Genomic DNA, 19,197 nt, shown 5'->3' on the forward strand with positions numbered 1-19,197 from the left:
AATAAGTTGTTCTCCTCGTACAGTACAACTGAGATCAGTGTTTAGTTTCTCAAGATAAAAGTCACTAGCTATATTATTTAAATGGCTTTCTTTCTTAATTCTGGCTAAAGCCTGATTATATGCTTTTTATTCTGTATTACGTTGTATTTTGTGGTGCCCAAGCCTGCTGTCGTGTTGCTTACAGTGCCCTCTAGTGATGACCAGTGGAAATGTCATGGTTATTAAGTGTGCTGCCAGTCACTCTGTAATTTTTCCAACACCTCTTTAGCAATCAGGCATCGACTAGAAGGCCACACAAACACACACAGGACAGGAAGAGTAATCAGAAACCAGCCTTGAAAGACAATCAATAGTAGAATTTTAATCAAAGACTGTACCTCGGTGTGTGTGTGTGTTTGTGTGTGTGTGTATGTGTGTTGTTAGTACTTAGTTTAAACATCTGCAGTTTTCCCTCAGGTTCAGTATTTGTTGAGAGCATGAAAATCTTTTGAGAAAGTAATTCAAAAGAAATACCCATAAAAGAAAGAACTACAATACCCACTATACTAGTGGAAGTGTGTGGTGTACATCAGTCCATCCAGCTGTGCCTACACTCACTCATTTTGGTCATTTATTCCCAGGCAGAGCAGGGGCGTGCCTTTGAAACAGCACCTTGGGAAAAGCTACAAAAATAAAAAAGGCTCAAATGCTGAGAAATAAACACCCAGTCACTTTTGTCACTTATTATTTTTAATGAAGTTTACACTTACAGTTTGTAGGCTGGCGCTCATTAATGTTTGTCTGCTGCTTACTTCATATACATATTTGTGCTGCACAACGCAAACAGACTAGACTGTAAGAGTGTGTCAGGTGTATGGTGATGCATCTGTGTGTGTGCCACTGCATTCAGTTCCATGCATGCATCACTCAGATCAGCTGGCCCCTGTAATAAGAGTGTATTGGAAGAAAACCTTTCCCCGAATCACAAGACTACTTAGTCCACATGCAGAAGCCAGTAAGCTATTTTCTTCAGCCAGTCACACAACCACAGGAGAGTTGGGGTTTTATTAAGTGTCTAACGTGTAAGCCTTAATTCCCATATTACCACCAGAGCACTTTTGATGAAAAAGCATTCCCGGTGTTTGAATCTCCTAAAGACTATTTGCATCTCAAATGGATGTTAAAACCCTGCAGCACACAGCAGAAACCTGGCACCTGGTCTGAATGTAAAGCCTAAAAAATGTGATGTTTACTAGAACTCTGCAGTTTTGCAGAGAGATGAGTGTCCAAACAAAAGGTGTAAAAGTCTTGGTTCTGTTTTAAGAATCCCTTTTTCACACTATATAGACACTAATGACACAAGTGGACAGTCAATAGACCAAGTGTTTGTTAAATGAGTATCAACAATTAGCAGTTCAGCAAGTTCAGTCTGGTGATAATCCAATAATGTGCAATTTTTAAAATATTCACAAAAGATTAGTCATATAGGCAGAAATGCTCCTGATCCATAAAGTCTTGACTGTAATTTGTTTGCCATAAACACTGGTTCCCTGTCCAGAAATATGTCGTTGTTTAAATGATGACTAATAGCTAATGTTCATATTTTATTGTACATGAAAAGTGCTCTAGTTTTTTGTATTTCAGATGAAGTATGGCCAAATGACAAACTGTGCAGTGCAGATGTTTTGCTCGCATCTTTAAAAGTGTAGGATGTTAGATATAGTTATAGTCAACCTTTTACAAAGACACACACAAGTCCAGCTTTTTTCTTCAGAATGATTTTTTTTTTTTTTTTTCAATTGCATATAGTATTAGTTTTCTCAAAATAGTTTTTGTTGCTTTTCAGAAGCATATGGGAAATGTGAATGTGCATATGTTCAAATGTTCCATTTTTTAATATCTTATTTTTGAGATCCTTTGCACAATATTTTATAAAAAGGGTTGTGTTTACAGGTTTTGGATATAAGAAGGGTGAGTTTATCCATTCCTGTGCAATATTGTCTAGATGTTGCTCTGTAGTTTTCCTGCCAGTGCAGTTCCTGACAAACAGAGGAAGGTGCTTGATTTTCTTTACTTCAGAAAATTCGAACTCTCCTTTTCTTTCGGCGTCACTGATCAGAGAGAGCAGAGCGAGTGTTGTTTGTAGTGTAGGGATGCTGGTTTTCAATCAAGTACAACTTGCATGGTTGGTGATTGCATCGGGGGAGGAAGGGCTCACAAAGCTCAGAGTCACATCTTACACTGATCCTGTTTGTTTCCTTCTGTTGGAGCAGAGAACAAACTGAACAGTGATGTGAGCAGCTCTGACTGGAAATAAAGCACACAATTTCAAAAAGACCTTATTTTGCCGAATGCAAAGTACTGTTTACATCATGGATCCATTGTCTTTGTAACATGTAAAGGTATGAAAAAGACATTTGCAGTGATCACAGTATTAAAGTTTATGAAATAAATGCTCTATACAGTTGTGGTGCTGTTGACTTGTGTTTCTACATTGTAACCTCATGCACACTTAGTGTCTCTTTAACCAGAAAACAACATACTTGCATACATACCTATGTCTCTCTAACAGTCAAACTAGTAGTGGATTTCCTTTACACTCTCCTGCAGAGCTACTGTCTGACTGTATGTTCACTGAGTAGAGAGCGAGGAGGGGGCAGAGGTCTGCCGTGTGGCCTGTGGCTCCCTCTGGCTCTTGCTGTACTTCTATCACACTGATTCACCTGATTGCACTTTGGCTCTGACTGTGACAGCAGTGAGAAACCACATCCCTAGTTACTCACCTGTCCTGCTCAGCTCAGCTATCGTTATGCGTTAGATGGTCACACTGTTGAAACTGATAACGGGATAAAAGTAACATAAATGCACTATTTTCTTTCCCCTACTACACTTAGTCAAATGTTCCCTTTTGTACTTGTAACCACACTGAGTACAACACTCATAGTGCTATAAAACTTCATCCCTTAAGCAGCAATACTTACAAACCCATTCTTATGTTTTCACAAACTAGTGGGACTAGCACACTTTCTATCAGACCAGTAAATAAGAAATATTTTCTAGGAATCTTTAATAATTAATTAGAATAAGAATAAGATTCAAACAACTGTATTAATCCCAAAGGGAAATAGCTTTGTCTTTGACAGCTGCTCTCTGCTCCAAAAGAAAAGAAAATCACACCAACCCAAAATACAAAAGGAAAACACATCTACATCCCTCAATAGGAGCAAACTAAATCTAAAAAGAAAGAGGTTTACAATAAACAGTGACGGGATGCTGCGCAATGACTTAACGAATGATTATGGTCAAATGTGAGGACATGACGATACAACCAACAGTTACCAGTCTTAAAGTGTCATTATGAGAAACACGACAATGGAAACTGATGTCTGTTTAGGAATTGTTACTTGCCTACTAAATTAATATTTTTATTCTTTGAACGTGTTAATACAATGAAATGATAAGCTGTACCAACGTATGATTTCCTAAAAAAAAGTCTAGGAAAATGTATGAAAGACAAGAACCTGTAAATTGTAGACATTTCCACTTCTCAACATCCCTAAAAGTAATTTTGTTGGCAAATATTTACCTGTTTTCACAGGTAGTAGACACAAAGGAACGTTATCGTCCATTTAAAGACAAGTGCAAGTCCAATACGCCCCCCTTCTCTTAACTCTGTCCTGCTGCTTGCCTACTTTTGAAGGAAATATCTGAAACATATGGCACTTCAATATGTTGGAGCTTGGCAAGTGGCGCACACATGAATTTATTTTCCTCCTCCAAAAAAAAAAAATGCAGTGGAACTTGTGCTAATACAAGTGGAATGAGTGAAGTAGTGATACAGTAGAGGCCAGAAAACCAAAGCAACAAGCCCAAAGACACTGAAACACCATGTGGAACGTAGGGAAACTACAATTCTCTGTTCATTTGTCACTACAAACAATATATTTTACACTTAAAGTCAATCTGGCTTTCTGGAAAAAACGGAAACATTTTCTCTGCTGTCTTCTCACATACTAAGCTTCTTGGCTTGCTTTCTTCTTCACTTGCAAGTTGCGTTGGCTGAAACGTGAACGTCTCTTGATTTGAGAGAAAAAAGCAAAGTAAGAATTATTACTGTTGTTATTGCCCAATCACACCTCGTGTATTAGAGTGAGTGTGTTCCGTACTTTATGGGCTCTGTTTTATTTCACTGAACCATTATGAAGAAAAAGCCACTATGATAAAAAGAGAAAGCAACTCTGACGTCTCCATGTCATCAACTCATAACAAGAAATAAACAGATCGCCACCAGAATAACTTATAAGATATAAAAATATTGCACACATCAGCTTTAATTATAGAGTATATATGCATTGAACCTTGAGGCTTTTATCCCACACACTCCAGCAGCTCACGCAATGCTTTTATGTGTCAGCGCAGCTCTCAGACCCTCAAGAAGCGTCGTGTTCAGCAGAGGCAGCGCTTTGTTTTCTGCCATTATTTGAGATGTGAACGGCTTTCAAGCCGATCTGTCGATTCACACAACACCTGTCAGTGTGTGTCAGTGTGTGTGATAGCTCAGCGGACTGTCCACGTCACAAACAGAAAGACGGAGCTGCACTAATTCGGTTTTTGATCAAAGTATTTATATGTTGTGAAGCATTGTGAGATGTGGACTGCCAACCTCGATAGAGAGATTATTTCAAATGTGTTCTTTAGTTGTGCAGCTGTCAGTTTTTAATTAAATCAAAAATGCCACTAAATGCTTTCATTTGCTAGAAAAGATCAGGGAAGTGGCTGATAACACCATTAAATGTTCACGTTAGCCACCTCTTCATTTGCACAATAGTTTCCCCACCTGACATGCAAACTTCCTCCACCTACACAGCTTCCTCTGCACGTTTCCATCTTTTAGATTTACATGTGGGCTTTTGCTACAACCTAAAAGAATCTAATAGATATTGATATTGATAGATATTGGAAAGGGCCACTTAAAGTGGTCGATGGGCTTCATTAGGATGCTTCCTCCGTGTCCAGCTGGAAGGATTTCCTCAGGGTAGGCCCAGAACACACTGAGGGATTATATACCCCATTTGGTCTGGACACACCTTGAAATCTCCCAAGATGAGCTGGAGGAGGCAGGAAAAGAATCACAATTCGGGTCAATATAACAGTAATATTATGACTCACACCCGTACAAGCAGCTAAAAAACTCACAAATAAACAAAGTGTTTGTATTTTTATCCTCATATAAATGATTTCAGGCTACGCTCAGGGCTTTGTGGGTTGTTCAGGAGTAGACCCACAGTAATGATGTCACTTAACATCTTCTCCAGCTGTACGGCAGTAAGGTTTCAATGTCTAAATCTTTATTCCTGGAAATCTGACTGAAGAGCTTCAGTCATGCTATACAGACAAATGGGTGGATTATAACACTGTATTTTGTTTATTGTGCAGGTTACTGTCAGAGCCACTTGAATGGCTGAGGTGACCGTTTATATAATGCATTCAGTTTAATTTGACCAGGTTCTAGTAAAACCACATGTCCAGACAGTGTCGGCTCTGCTTTCACTGCGTCATCGCTTAACATGTGTTAGTGAGGACGTCCTGGAGGACTTGAAGGCTCCTGTTCTTCTTTAGGCTTCCAGAAGACTCTGGTTCAACCTTGGTTTTCTGCAGCTTTATGGTGGAAAAACCTCCCAGCACTAGCTATTTTGTGTTTATTAGTGGTAATCTTTTTATAATTTTATTTCATTTTGTTCTATCCATCCATGATTGTTTCCTAAATGACAGATTAATGAATGACTATGATTCCCACGTATGAAATTGCAGACACTTGAACAAACAGAAGAAATTAAACTTATCAGTGACAGCAATTGTACAGAAATAGAAGTTTACAGATAAGTTTGTAGATGTAATGTAGTAAATGTATCCAATTTTATAATAATTTTTATACTCACCCCTTTTCACTCCTGGCTCGTGCAAACAGAGATGCACCGGATACATCTATTTAGAATCGGAATATAATTTACCCACCCAACCCATTACTGTACCAACAGACACCCCAGTGGGACTGTCTTTTCCAGTTTACAGCTCCGCTCAATAATTCAGTTGGTCCAGAGTAGAGGCTATAGTTTCCATGAGTGAACATGACGACGACGACGACGATGATGATGATAATGATGTGTGTGTGTGTGAATCTGTCAGGGCAGAATGGTCCATTAGTATCAATTTAGTTTTTGACGACAGCTGGTAAGTGCATGTATTGATTTGTGAGCTTATTGATGTCCATTTTTCCATTTGCACACTAAACAGTGGATGAAAGTGAGAAAGCCAAAAAAGGAGAGAGAGAGAGAGAGGAAGAGAGAGAGAGAAAGAGAGAAGGGGCTTTTGAAGCTCTCAACTGTGTCCCAGTAATATTCTATTGAATTAGGCCATCAAATATTTTTAGTCTGCACCATCAGCCGTGAGAATTTGCTGCCTGAATCACTGTAAACATGCTGTGCACTGACATGCTTAACGCGAGATCTGATTACATTCTCTCACACACACACACACACACACACACACACACTCTCTCTCTCTCACAGTGAGGGAGTTTAACTGCTCCTGACCCTGTTTCCTGCCTTAGTCCATCATTGCATCAGATGCTTTGATGTGTCTTAGTGCTCGGCCAAAAAGTCTCTGTAATCTATAAGAGTGTATCTGCTATGCCTCGTCTGCGGTTAAAAGCTGTTGGACGTGTGTGTGTGTGTGTGTGTGTGTGTGTGTGTGTGTTCAAGAAGAGAAATCAAGGGAGATTATACGCTGAGGGGAAAAGAGGAAAGAGAGAGGAAGAAGAAATTAGCCGAGGTTCAATCGCTTCACTGTATGAGCAGAAGAGTGACCAGACATTTACCGTTCAGTAACGTCCTCTATGCATCCTCCTGATTCATTTTGTTTCCTTTTCAACAAAGCCTTTTTCTGGAGCTACTTGAATAATTAGCTCATTATCTTGAGAAAACAACGTTGTTGCACTGAGATAATTAACTCATGAATGTATTCATGTTTCATTCTGCAACTTCAAAACAAGGTTCGAGGTTTAAACTGAGTCGTTTAACACCAGGCTTTGTGGCCCAAGCCTGCCAGGTCCTGGAGAACACGAGGTCAAAGTGTGGGAGAGTACACCATCGTCTTTTGCATGACTTGTCTTAATACAAGCATCGAGGTACACATGTAAATGAAGGTAGAGGTCTGTTCGAACACATGCAGTACCAAAGTTCACCTGGACCATGACTATGCTGTATAGACATGGGGGACAAAATGCAGTCCAGTGAACTACTGTTCAGGGACACTGCTGTTCAATTTATCTTAATGCAAAACCCGGAGGGTCTTTGTGTAGTTTGTCCTCCATTCCTTCCAGGATAGTTGTGCTCTGGGCTGCGTTGTGACCTACTTTTATATAGATGCAGTCACCTCACCATTGCATCAAGACCAGCTCCAATAATCCTGAGACCATTTCTTTCAAGAGCGACTTCACCAAATTTAAACTTGCTCTAATAATATTAAAATATTTCTCCAATCCTCGCTGAAAAACTCCTCCAGATGACGTCCCTCGGAGGAGTTTTTCATCATAAGGAGTTCAGATGATGGGGATCATCTGGGGGAGCTCTGGAAAAGCAGGTTAACCATGATTGCAAACTCCATACTTTTTTCAGCTATTAGTAGAGAGATATTTTGCTCTAGTGAATTCAATGAGAAATTTAATGGCATTTATGTACATGTAAGAAGGAAACATGTACATAAATAGAACCAAAAGAAGCAAGTTCAAAATCAGTGAAGATGTCCTTTAAATTCTTATTTCAAATGTATCCACCTGCATAAAGAGCTGCAGACAGGGACTAGACACTGGAGAGCAAAGTGAGACAGACTGGTCGGCTAAGCAGCCAGATGGGGCGAACCCGCCACCGACTGTAGCCAAATTCAAGCTTTATGATAAAATGATCAGTGGATGATAGAAAAGCTGGTGAAACCGCTGTGGAGCTCCGGAGTGATGCTGAAATTGAACTGAACTTGTGCCAAAAGCTGCATTTGGCAAACATCACTGAGGTGTTAGATTCAGTGGAAACGCACAAATATACAGTGACTCTGTTATTGACAGTGGTCAGATCTTCACAGGCTTCGTGTGACATGATGATGATGATGATGAGCTTACAGGAAAAGTGCACTGTGGCCATTTGTAATCCCTCCTAATGTGTTCACGCATTGTCAGCTTTAGGCGTAGTGGATGAATTCTCCACAGATATTGAGAGAGCATCTCTGCATCCACTTATCATTAAAATCTGGTATTTCGATTTGATTAGGAATTTACAAGCATGGATGCTAAATGGCAAAAGTAACTGTGACCCTGACAGCTAGTTAATCACACATTGGGATTTAAAAAGAAATTATTATTCTCACTTGCTGGAGGAGACGAGCTCTAAATGTGTAATTTAATACTACAGTCACCTCGTTGTCTGTTGGGGAAAGTCCGAGGGCAGTCAGACTTCTGAAAGAAACACATCACTATTTTATTTTACCACAGGGGAAAACTGTGACCCTGAAAGCACCTGAACACACTTGCAGAGTGAACAGAGTTGTGGAGACCACCAGCAGGAGACGTAGGCACATCATGAGAAAACAGGCAGGGCAGGTAAAAGCCTCCCATCCTTGGTCAGTTATGTCTCGTTTTGGTCACTTGTCTCCCTTTTCTGTATTCTGTCTTCAAATTAAACAGTAGCACTCATGCAGCATGGTGGTGGAGTGGTTAGCACTGCCACCTCACAGCTAGAAGGTCCCTGATTCTAATCTACGTGCCAGCTGCCTCCTTTCTGTGTGGAGTTGGCTTTTTTCCCTGTGCTTGTGTGGGTTTCCTCCGTTTTCCTTCCAAAGTCCAAAAACATGCACGTTGTCCATAGGTGTGAATGTGAGTGTGAATGTTTGTCTGTCTGTGTATGTCTCTCTGTGTTGGTCCTGAGATAGATGGGAGACATGTCCAGGGTGGACCCTGCCTCTCACTCAATGACACCTGGGATGGGCTCCAGCCCCCTGTGACCCTAAACAGAAGAAGAGGTTAAGATACCCTTCTGACCAATCAGAGAAGGAACAGCAAACGGGTACCCTGCATGTATTTATCAGACACATCAGGCTTTAATACGGTGTATTTGACGGGTCCCATGGTGCAGTTGGTTAGATTTCTGAGACTGTATATTTAGAACCCAGCACTACAAATAACATCAATTAATTCAAAAACTGCAAATAGTAGGAGGGACAGTAAGAGAAATACTTCTGAGTACCCCCCCCCCTTTTCTCTCTCTCTCTCTCTCTCTCTCCCTCTCTCTCTCTCTCACTCACTCTCACTCTTTCCCTCTCACTCTCTCTCTCACACTCGGTGTGTGTGCACAGCTTTGCTGGGTCGGTGAAGTCGCTTTTTGGCTTCGGAGCTTCAAGACTGAGAGAAGCCGGCACTAAGGTAAGGAGGGGGGGGGGGGTAGATTGGGCGAGGACTGGGACATGCTAGGGAGAAGGACAGAGACAGGCAGCTGATGGAGGAATTAATAAATGCAGTGAGGAGCCTTAAGAAAATCTTTAGAAGAAAAGCGAGTTTGTGCTGCGCTTTAACGAGCCTCATTATGCTGTCAGCGCTGCGCTGCAGGACGCTACTGTGTTTCCGATCTGTGCATGTGTGACACGATGATGTTAATCCCACCTGTGACTGAAAGGATGCTTGGCAACTGCTTAGTTGGTTGCTTAGTTAGTGGGATTATTGTCTGTGTGTCCTCTGCTGTGAACCGACGAAATGCGTGTGAGAGAAACACACAGGTGGAGGTGCGGTGTGTTACAGTGTTTTTTGTCATATGGTGAAATGTTACAGTGCATGAAACCGGACCGTGTGTGTGTGTGTGTGAGTCAGGGAGAAAGTCTAAATTCGGCGGCAGCGCTGTTGTCTTTCTGTGTGTTTGTGTGTGTTTGAGGATGGAGAGACCACAGACAGTTGTTGGAGAAAGAGAGGTTTATACAGTGTGTGTTTATTCTAATGGGGACGTGAATCACCACCAAACTCATGTTGGGGAGTTTTTTTTTGTCTTCTAATTTCTCCATTATTTACATCCTGATTGTTTTGAAGTATGTGTGGCTTATTGGCTGTGTGTCTTCACCCAGTGAAATTATGATCAAGTGGAAACTTCAGTTTAAGACTAATCTAAGCTTCCAGCCTTGAGGCAACAGCTTGAAGAAGCCCAAGCAAAGGTTTTCCCTACGGTTCATTGTGGAAAAACTTGTTGGGTCTGCATACAACCATGACCTTAGCTAAACACAGCACCTTTCGTGTGCAAGGCCTTATCCACACGAAAAGCCACTGGATAACCTTTTCAGAGAAGTGCAGCCTGCCATAGCAGGTAGTCTGGGTTTTGGAATGAGATTTCCAACAATCACACCTGTTCAGGTATCCAGATACATCATTTTCTCCCTGTTCATTACTTCAGACGTATCAAAGCCTTGCTGTCTGTGTGCCACAGTGCAGCACACATGTTGCAGCTGCATCGCAGTGCAAAACATCCACACATCCTCATCCCCAGTCTCGCCTGCAGCGTGGAGGATGGGTGGTGGAGTAAACTCGGGGTGTGGGTTTCACTCCAGAGGGTCCAGAGGGAAAAACCATAGAAGAGACTTTCCGAAACAGCCAAAGGTCCCACTCTGCAGCTACTTCCTGTCATCAGCGCGCGATGAGGAGAGAGAAACGTGAAGCTCATCGGGTTGATTTACAATAACAATCTGACACATATGCGTGCTGTTCATTCAGACATTCACTGACTTCCTAAAGGTGGGTGGATTATTTCTGGACAGACAATCTGCATTGTCCCTTCTTTGCCTGGGGTCCCCAAACCTATTATAAATTAGCTTTCAAAATAAAAGAACAATCCTTTGAAGTTCATGTTTGCTTGACTGCATCTTTCCTTCTGTGATGCAGAGTGACAAGCGGAAACTGTTTAGAGCGATGCCGTCGTTGGTGTGCGTTTCCTAGTAATCTGCTCTATTTGCCCGGTCTCTATGACAATATTTGATTTGTTCTACTTATGTGCACCTGACACTTCTCACCTGTTTTAAAAGCTTGGAGCGTGGCAGTCCCTGAGCCGTACACTGATGAAGACATCACCTGATGGGCTTGCACCAGTGTGTGGCGTGCACAACAGAATAGAAACAAAAGAGTAAAGGTGATTTCTTGTGCTCTGAGTGACACCTAGGTTCAGCTTTGATCAAAAGCCTACAGGTCTTGTGTCTTTTGAACATGAAGTTCACATCCAAGAATTTAAACCTGCTGTTATAAACAGACCTTGTGGAAGGAAAATTCTATAACGTGACTTTAAGAAAGGGTCATAATGTTTAGACATGGGGAAAACAAATCAGGCATTTCTAGTCAGTGATAGTTCAGCCCCACTCCTCGTATGTAGCAGCTCTCTGAGGCTCCACTGTGTTTGTGTTGTTTCACAAGCTGACGTGAGCACAAACAGCTGGCTGATGACAGTATTGATCTGAAGAGCCGGAGGACAAGGATTAAAACACGCCAGCCTTTAGCTGAGACAAACACACACTCTAACACATGCACACAGACTCACACACACACAATGCTCCATGTAGTCTTCAGAGAAACCCCACATTGGATGTTCGCACAGGAAAGTGGAGCACAGTGTGTGTGCAGCCAAACAAATGTTCACTATTGACTTCGTGACATCCTCTAAAATCACAGTTTTTAAATGTGATCAAATATTACTTCAGAACTTCTGGGTACCCAGCAGCCTCCAAAAGTTTGTGATAATATGATTAATTGTTCTAATCTTTGTTTTGGACCATCTGCTGCTAAAATACAGTATCGCCAGGCACAGTAAGCTTTCACATTTAGGTCCTGTCCTGATGGGGGGGGTCTACGGTATAATCCAGCCCATTCATTATTTCTGCTTATTTTGTGCAGTACGCGGTGTATATTCAGACATACAAACCTGGGGTCTTACTCAGTGTAAACAGACTGACAGACGCCCAACAGCTCACTTCTTGACATGCTCTTTGTTGGATTTTGTTTAGAATGTTTTTTAGGGTTGACAGACATTTGCATGGGCAGTCCCCCGATCAGTCCCCTGATCAGTCCACGTCTTCACAGAGCTTCACTCAGCCGTTGTTGTGCACGTATCAAATCTTGACACTTGACAATTATTTGGGTCCTCTCAAAAAATCTAACTATAAACTTACACTCTGGTTCCTTCCAGAAGTGACCACTTATTCCTTTATAACAGTCTGAACAAAGCCTGTGTGCAGTTCCTACAATAGCGAACTGCATTTCCCATCTGCCTTTGCACGACGTGCCACAGGTGCGCTTAATTTGACGTCCTAAATGAGCTGGTGTTTTCTTCTTTGTCAGACATTTGCGTACTGAACATCTGAGAAGTTTATTTCCAAACAGCCTCTTCTCGTTCCCGAGGCACCAAAAAGTTAAAAATAATAATAATAATGAAAAGCGCAATAAGACACGGGACCTTTCCACAGCAGACCGGGGTTCGACGCCAGCGCGGGACGTTGTGCGCTTTTAATGATGATCGTAAAACAACATGGCGCATGTGGTCATCATAGTAAGGACGTACGTGTGTGTCGTGGTCACCGTTTGCAGCGCGTTTATGTAAGTTATGTCGTAACTTCACCTGACCCTGAAGGTTCTGTGCCTAACCATAGCGTTTGTTGTCTAACGAAATTAATGTATTTAAGCTAATCCTAACGCATTTTTGCGTTTGTGTATACGTGTGTGTGTGTGTGTGTGTGTGTGTGTGTGTGTATATTTTTTACTGGCAATTAGTTTTCATCACAGCACTTTCAATAAAGGACATAATTTGATCTCCAAATACGGTTTATCCCTGAAATTACCCAAAGGGAAGGTGACTGCAGTGCAGTCAATTAAATGCTAGAAGATACCATCTTAGATGAGGCTGCAGTGGGGGGGGGGGAGACAAAGTGACATGGTATCTTCCAGCTTCTGACTGACCACACCTGACCCAGGTAATCAGCTGTGGGTAGTGAAGGATTAGTTGGAAAACAATAGCAGTAGGAGTCCCTGAGCACAAGGATTGAGAACCTGTGCTTTAGAAGGTACAATCTTGTTTTGAGTTACATTTAAGTGGAGGGGTCAGTGACATTGGACACAAGGTAAATTTATTTATTTATTTATTTTTAGCTGATGTATGTTGCATCTTCTGTAATTACACCGAAACAGAAGCCTTGGCCACTTGGGAATTTATAATAATTTGGAACAAAAGTCGTGAGCAATTCTATTTTGTTTCAATCTAGTGAATCGGGGGTCTGATACCATTTCCAATAGTGTTGCTTTTTCAACACAACCTTATTTTGCACATTCAGTGTTGCATTCACCCAGTGAGGACGGCATCTGTCTGGAGATGAATATGCTTTGATGAAAAAGCAATTTCTTCCTCAATTTAGGAGAGACTAAATGGAGCAAAGAAAACGGGTCCCTATTATTTGATGCAGTGTGTAATAATAAGCTGTGCATTGATGCTTCTTCACTCTGATAAGAAGAGGGACACAGGAGGTGGGGTCCAGAGTCCAAGGGAGGAAAGGGCCTGTGGTTGTTTGTTTTTTATGTTTTTTTCCCTTCTATGCTGCCTTGTTGTTTCTTGTCCCCTACTCTGCTCTTTCTTCTCACCTCCTCTGTCCTCACATGTCAACATTTAGCTGTCTGAAAGGAGCCCATAGACCTGAGGTATGGGAAGCCGAGCAAGTGTCTGTCCCTGATCTTTCAGATAACTTGAGAATATCTGGAAGATTTCAATCTTTTCAATTGCATTTAATGTGTAAAATATTTAGACACAATGATGAATTGTAATAGATAAGCACAGGTGCACTTTATTTTCTCTTTGGAAAACAATTGTTTACAGGTTATCACTATAGAAAGGCAAATATGCACCTAATCTGTTGTATTACAGAAAAGATCACTTTCTTGAGATGAGTGACATCAAAGAATTTATGATTCCTTCATCGCACCCATTCTGTCCCTGCTGACAGAAAACAAAATGATCAGAGACCTGGAGCCCAGCAGTGAGTTGTAATGTCTATTTCATCTCCTCCTCTCCGTCCCCACAGCAGTTTCTACATACTGAAGAGGGAGCAAAGGAGAGAAATACAGGTTTGACAGAGAAAAGAAAAGGATTTTAACCGAGGAGAAGACTGACAAGGAGACTGTAGAAATGGCTGAGGCAATGCAGCAGCAGCAGCAGCAGCAGGAGGAGGAGAAGGAGAAGGAGCAGCTGAGCAATGAGGAGGTGATAGAGCCAGATGAAGGTTCTGAAGAACCAAAGGAAAACATTCAGACGGCCCAGACTCGACCTCTGCTGTCCATGAGGTCCATGAGTGCTGTGGATCCAGATGATGATTCCCCCAACATGATTGTCTACAGAAAGGTAGGATCAGTGTGAGCCATTTGAAACTGTTGATTGAACTCATAATTGGTGCTGGTGGTGTTTCACACTCAAAATATGTTCTGAGATCTTCAAAGAACTTGAAGAGTGCTGTAAGCACAGACGGGCAGGGTTGTGGTGACTTGTTTTATTAGGGAAATCGTTTTGGGGCATTTTGTGGCGGTTTTCTGTTATTGTAGGATTATTTTTGAATGTTGCGTGCCTCTTTAAGGCAGTTCTTTGTTGAACCACAAGTTTGAGAGTAGAGATGAACATGTGGTGTTTTTTCCAGTGGACTGTTCATTTGCACTGGTGTTGCTTACAGTGTAGTTCAGAGGTTCGTCTCATGTAATCAGACACACAAACATTTGATCATAGTGAAAGTTTGAGGATTCAGTAATTTTTTTTCTTTAGGGGGCCTGGTGTATCAGTGGTAGGGCATTGGGTTGGGATGCATAAGGCCACAGGTTCAAGTTACTAAAGCTTTCCTACCAAAGTAAATGTCAGCTGATCCTGACCTTTAAATATACTTGTGAAAGGGAAAAGAGAATACAGCGTTTTTCTTACAAGAAAAAAGACAAGGGCAAGACATGAATCTATTCCAAAGCTGGTCTTCCTTCTTTTAAATTGACCAGTGCCTGAGAATGAATGCAGGGACACATGAATACGGACATCACCCCCCTGCAGTGTTTCATTAGAGATGAACGGTGATGGAGAGAGGGAGTTTGCACGGTGCCCTCATGCTCTGTGAGTCAGCGAGCAGGAGAGAGGAAGCAGTGAGATTCCTGCTCTAAATATGTGGAGGCACCAGGCTGAAAATATGGACTCAATATTGCTTACCAGCAGGTAGCTACAAAAACACATGATAGGGGAGAAGAGACTAGTCTGACCCTGAATATGTCCATGTCAAAGTTAAAGAAACAACTGGGAGATTTTCAAACTTTTTCCCAGGTAATACATAAGAATGGAAACACTACAAGGAGAATTCAGCAGAAATGAACTATAAATACACTGAGAACTGAGGCTGAAAACACTACATCTACCCACAATGGACATTTATTGATTAATTTGCATTCGGTAACATGCTGTCAGACTCGAAGTGAATTTTCCAGCCTGACAACACGTCAGACTGAAAGATTCACACTGGTGAGAAGATGCAACACAGTGGCAGCAATGACAGTGCTGCAAGTGAACAAAACAAAGGCAGAGCAGCACTGTCTGGTGGGATTTGTTCATGTAACTAAAATTAAGTCACAGTTTTAAGACCACGTTGACCTTTTTGTGCGTGTGCATAAACCTTTGTCTGATACAGTTAGATCCATATCAATGAACTAGAGTTTTGATTGAAGGGTTTTTGCTACCACTTCCGGCTTCAAGTACTGACTTATTCCCTTGAGTTGACCCCCCCCCCCCCCCCGTAGTAGGAGCTTGGATAAAAGTGATGTTTTGATGCTACACATGCTAAACGTAAGGAATGAACTGCCTCAGATTGGTCCAAACCAGAGAAAATGACAACATGGGGCCTTTTATTCTAATAGTCTGGCTTCTCAAAAAGAGCTGGGATGTGCCAGGAATGCCAAAGTCATTCATCTGCTTTTTGTCACATTAGTAGAGTTCACCTTTACTACAGTATAATTGTATGTCAAATTAAAAAATGACAATTGAAACGGATCCAAGTCGAACACAAAAAGACCAGGTTTGGAAAAAATGTTGATTTACTGTGCCTGATTAAGTCACTTAATTGCATTAGAACCAATAAACACCTGCATCTTGATCTTTGGTTCTTCAGTTTTGAAGAGCAGAAAAGACATTTATTGAGTTTAGGGGCAAAAATCATGTTACAATAAATTGCACAAAATAAGTCACTGGTGAATTCACTTTAGACAATGTTAACCTCTAATAGTAAAGCAGGTTTTGGTGATGTGTTTCTGTTCAAAGAGGCGCCAGGTGCAGCAGCTTTGATAAATGACTTTCTGATTCAGGTTGGAAGAGGAGGGATTTAAAGAGAGGAAGAATGTGTTACTCTAGAAAGGTGGAAAGATGCAGAGCAAGCTGGGGAAAGGATGGACATAGAGAGAGAAAGGGGCTGCATAAGAGTGTGTCTCAGTGGGATAAAGAGTAGACAGACTATGGGTATGAGTCCTTACAGTTATTGTTGACTGAGCTGCAGATGTTCCCACAGGTTTCACACCCAGAAGTCTCAGTGTTGCAGCGAACACAATAAAGCTGAGTTCAGGCGGCTAACCGTAAAAGAGCTGATACGGGATGTGATCTGATATCAGATATGCTGCAACACACACACACACGGTTGTAGTGAGGTCAAGATTTACTGTGTTTGCCCAGCGTGAATTCAAGGTGCCTCATGTACGGCAGTGTTTAGGCATCACTGTCACGCTCCCTTTTGAGGTGAACATACAACCATCTGCATCAATATGAATTCAGCCATGTGGTTCGTGGGGCTTATGCACGCGTTCCCACATTTTCCAATGTAGAAAGATGGAAAAGGGAGAACAAGCTGCTCTTTACCCAGTATTATCCCCAGCAGTCACACAGTGAGTATTTATTTCACAAAAGCTAATGCATCAAGCAACAAGCATCCTGTACAACTGACTTAAATGACTGATTATCTTAAAAATGTTGTTGCTTCACTCACATTCCTTTTAACTTGTGCATAGTACCCTGCAGTATATCTGTTTTCTAAAGCAAGTTAAATGTAAAAAAAAAAACAAACAAAAAATCTGTAGGTGTTGGATTCATCCTATATTAATTTCACTGGTGAGACTTCCACAGTTATCGTGTTACACCAGAGGATATTATGTGTGTGACAGCTGAACATGTCTTAATTACCACCTGCCAACTGCAGCAAAACCTCTCTATATAAAGTGAAAGTATTACTTGACTGTTAATAGTAGAAACTGTATCCCACTATGATCCAGGTTTTAATAATGGTGACATATTTCAGTGGGCATTTCTATTTAAAGTAGACACGCCCTCTACCTGACTACCTTCTCTGTAGTGTGATGACCAGCAGATTGTTTCGATGCAATCAAGTTGCAGCAGCCCACTGGGAGCTGTCTAAATGAGACATCCACATCAGGCAGAAAACCAACACCACGGCCGAATGGAATTTCTGAATTGCAGAAAACAAGAGGGTGGGGGTAGGGAAATGCAAATCGTGCTTGCGGTGCATCATTTGGAGCTTTTGGAGACAAAGCCTCAATGTCGTTGATGCTTGAAATTAATGGTGAAGAGCAGCCCAACTCTGACCTAATGCAGGGTCATTTTAACTGGTAGGAGGTTTAAATGAAAGCAGAACATGTGAGTGTGATACTGGGTCAGGGCTTGAGGAGTAATTAGAATGAGAAGTGGTGCCTTTCGCCTACAGGGAGCCATTCATCTGCTAGATGGATGGTGCATGATTTTATGTCCCTCTCTTCCCTCTATTTCTTTCCCTTTAAATTAATTTTGGTGACAATGTTCATCTTCAGCTTTCTGTTCTAGCCTCGTTCAAATATTTTAGTATTCTTTTCCTATTATGATATAATCCTATTTTATACACACAGTGCATGTTTGTGTATCAGATTAAATATTTTTGCTCACCACTAGATTTTCTTTTTTTCATTGTCACCGTCTAACACAGACGCACAATCATATTCTTAACCTCTGACCCTTTGTAGAGTAATGAGAGCCATTTATTAATGTGAGACATTCACTAACAAAACTAAATGCCTGACCAAACTCAGGTCTGTTCCTAATTCCTAAACCTGCTCCCTACTAAAAATAAAAATGAACTGAAATCTAACTGCATAAAGCAATAATGTCATCTGTATGCTTGCGCACACACACACACACACACACACACACGCACAAGGAGGCAGTGTTAGGGTGAGATTCCTTGCTTGTTGATAAGTGCAGGGTGTTGACTCACCTTTTCACCAGCCTGAATCCAAACCTGTCAGCCAGTATCTGCTCATACTGTGTGTGTGTGTGTGTGTGTGTGTGTGTGAGAGAGAGAGAGAGATAAAGGGATGCAGACTGTTTGCACTGTTTTGCATCTATGTTGTTCAATTGTGCACTCGTGTGTGTGTGTGTGTGTGTGTGTGTGTGTGTGCGTGTATGTATGTTTGTACAACCTTGTGTGTATTCCAGCGTATTGTACCTTTTTTTTCTTATTATCATTATACTCTGGTCTCCGGTCTGACAATAGCAGCTGTTGAACTGAATGCCTGTTTACTTAACAAGCTGTTTGTACAGATAACCCGTTCTCATATTCATCTGAGCTGCTGGAACGTGCTCTAAAGAGCGATTGGAGATGGAAAAGTCACCGTGCAGGCACCACAATGAACAAAGTTACAGCAAAACAGCAACAGACGCAGACTGCTGGAAGACAAATGTACACTTTGCACAGAACATGTTAGAATGTGGAGGCATACTGACAAAGAACTCACTGGTTAACCACAAAATATCTTTCTTTGGTTCAGGTTAGTCTTTCTCATCCTGTTTCTACCAGTCTGAGGTCACTTTAGTGATGTGTTCATTGGTTTGGGACAATGCACCACTTGCTTCCTCCAAAAGTCTTGATCTTCATGTGCTTGGCATTGACAATTTTCTTACTGTTTGTTTGTTTTGATATGTGACAATTTTCACAGTTTAGGCTTTAAATTGTGGCCCCTGCTATTTCAAAGGAAAATGTGCATAGACACGTTCAGCCATATCTTAGAGCTCACAGTTGTAGAGCAGTTAGATTGGCTCAGATTAGATTAGGTAC

The 19,197-nt window shown here is 41.4% G+C and overlaps 1 protein-coding gene across 2 annotated transcripts in view; it reads left to right on the top strand.

Annotated features, from left to right (window-relative positions):
• The first annotated feature begins 9,324 nt into the window (after positions 1–9,324).
• Positions 9,325–19,197, top strand: part of LOC137102364 (regulator of G-protein signaling 6-like) — a 63,552-nt gene continuing 53,679 nt past the window's right edge. The window contains exons 1-2 of one of the 2 annotated variants that reach the window (XM_067481812.1): positions 9,325–9,448; positions 14,116–14,432. In XM_067481812.1, the coding sequence (XP_067337913.1) occupies positions 14,220–14,432 (213 nt within the window). In that variant the 5' untranslated portion in view covers positions 9,325–9,448; positions 14,116–14,219. Of the gene's footprint in view, positions 9,449–12,431; positions 12,644–14,115; positions 14,433–19,197 lie in introns of those variants that run through there. The other variant, XM_067481813.1, reaches the window with a different exon arrangement.

The sequence above is a fragment of the Channa argus genome, chromosome 17 (genome assembly GCF_033026475.1).
Source record: "Channa argus isolate prfri chromosome 17, Channa argus male v1.0, whole genome shotgun sequence".
Taxonomy (NCBI): Eukaryota; Metazoa; Chordata; class Actinopteri; order Anabantiformes; family Channidae; genus Channa; species Channa argus.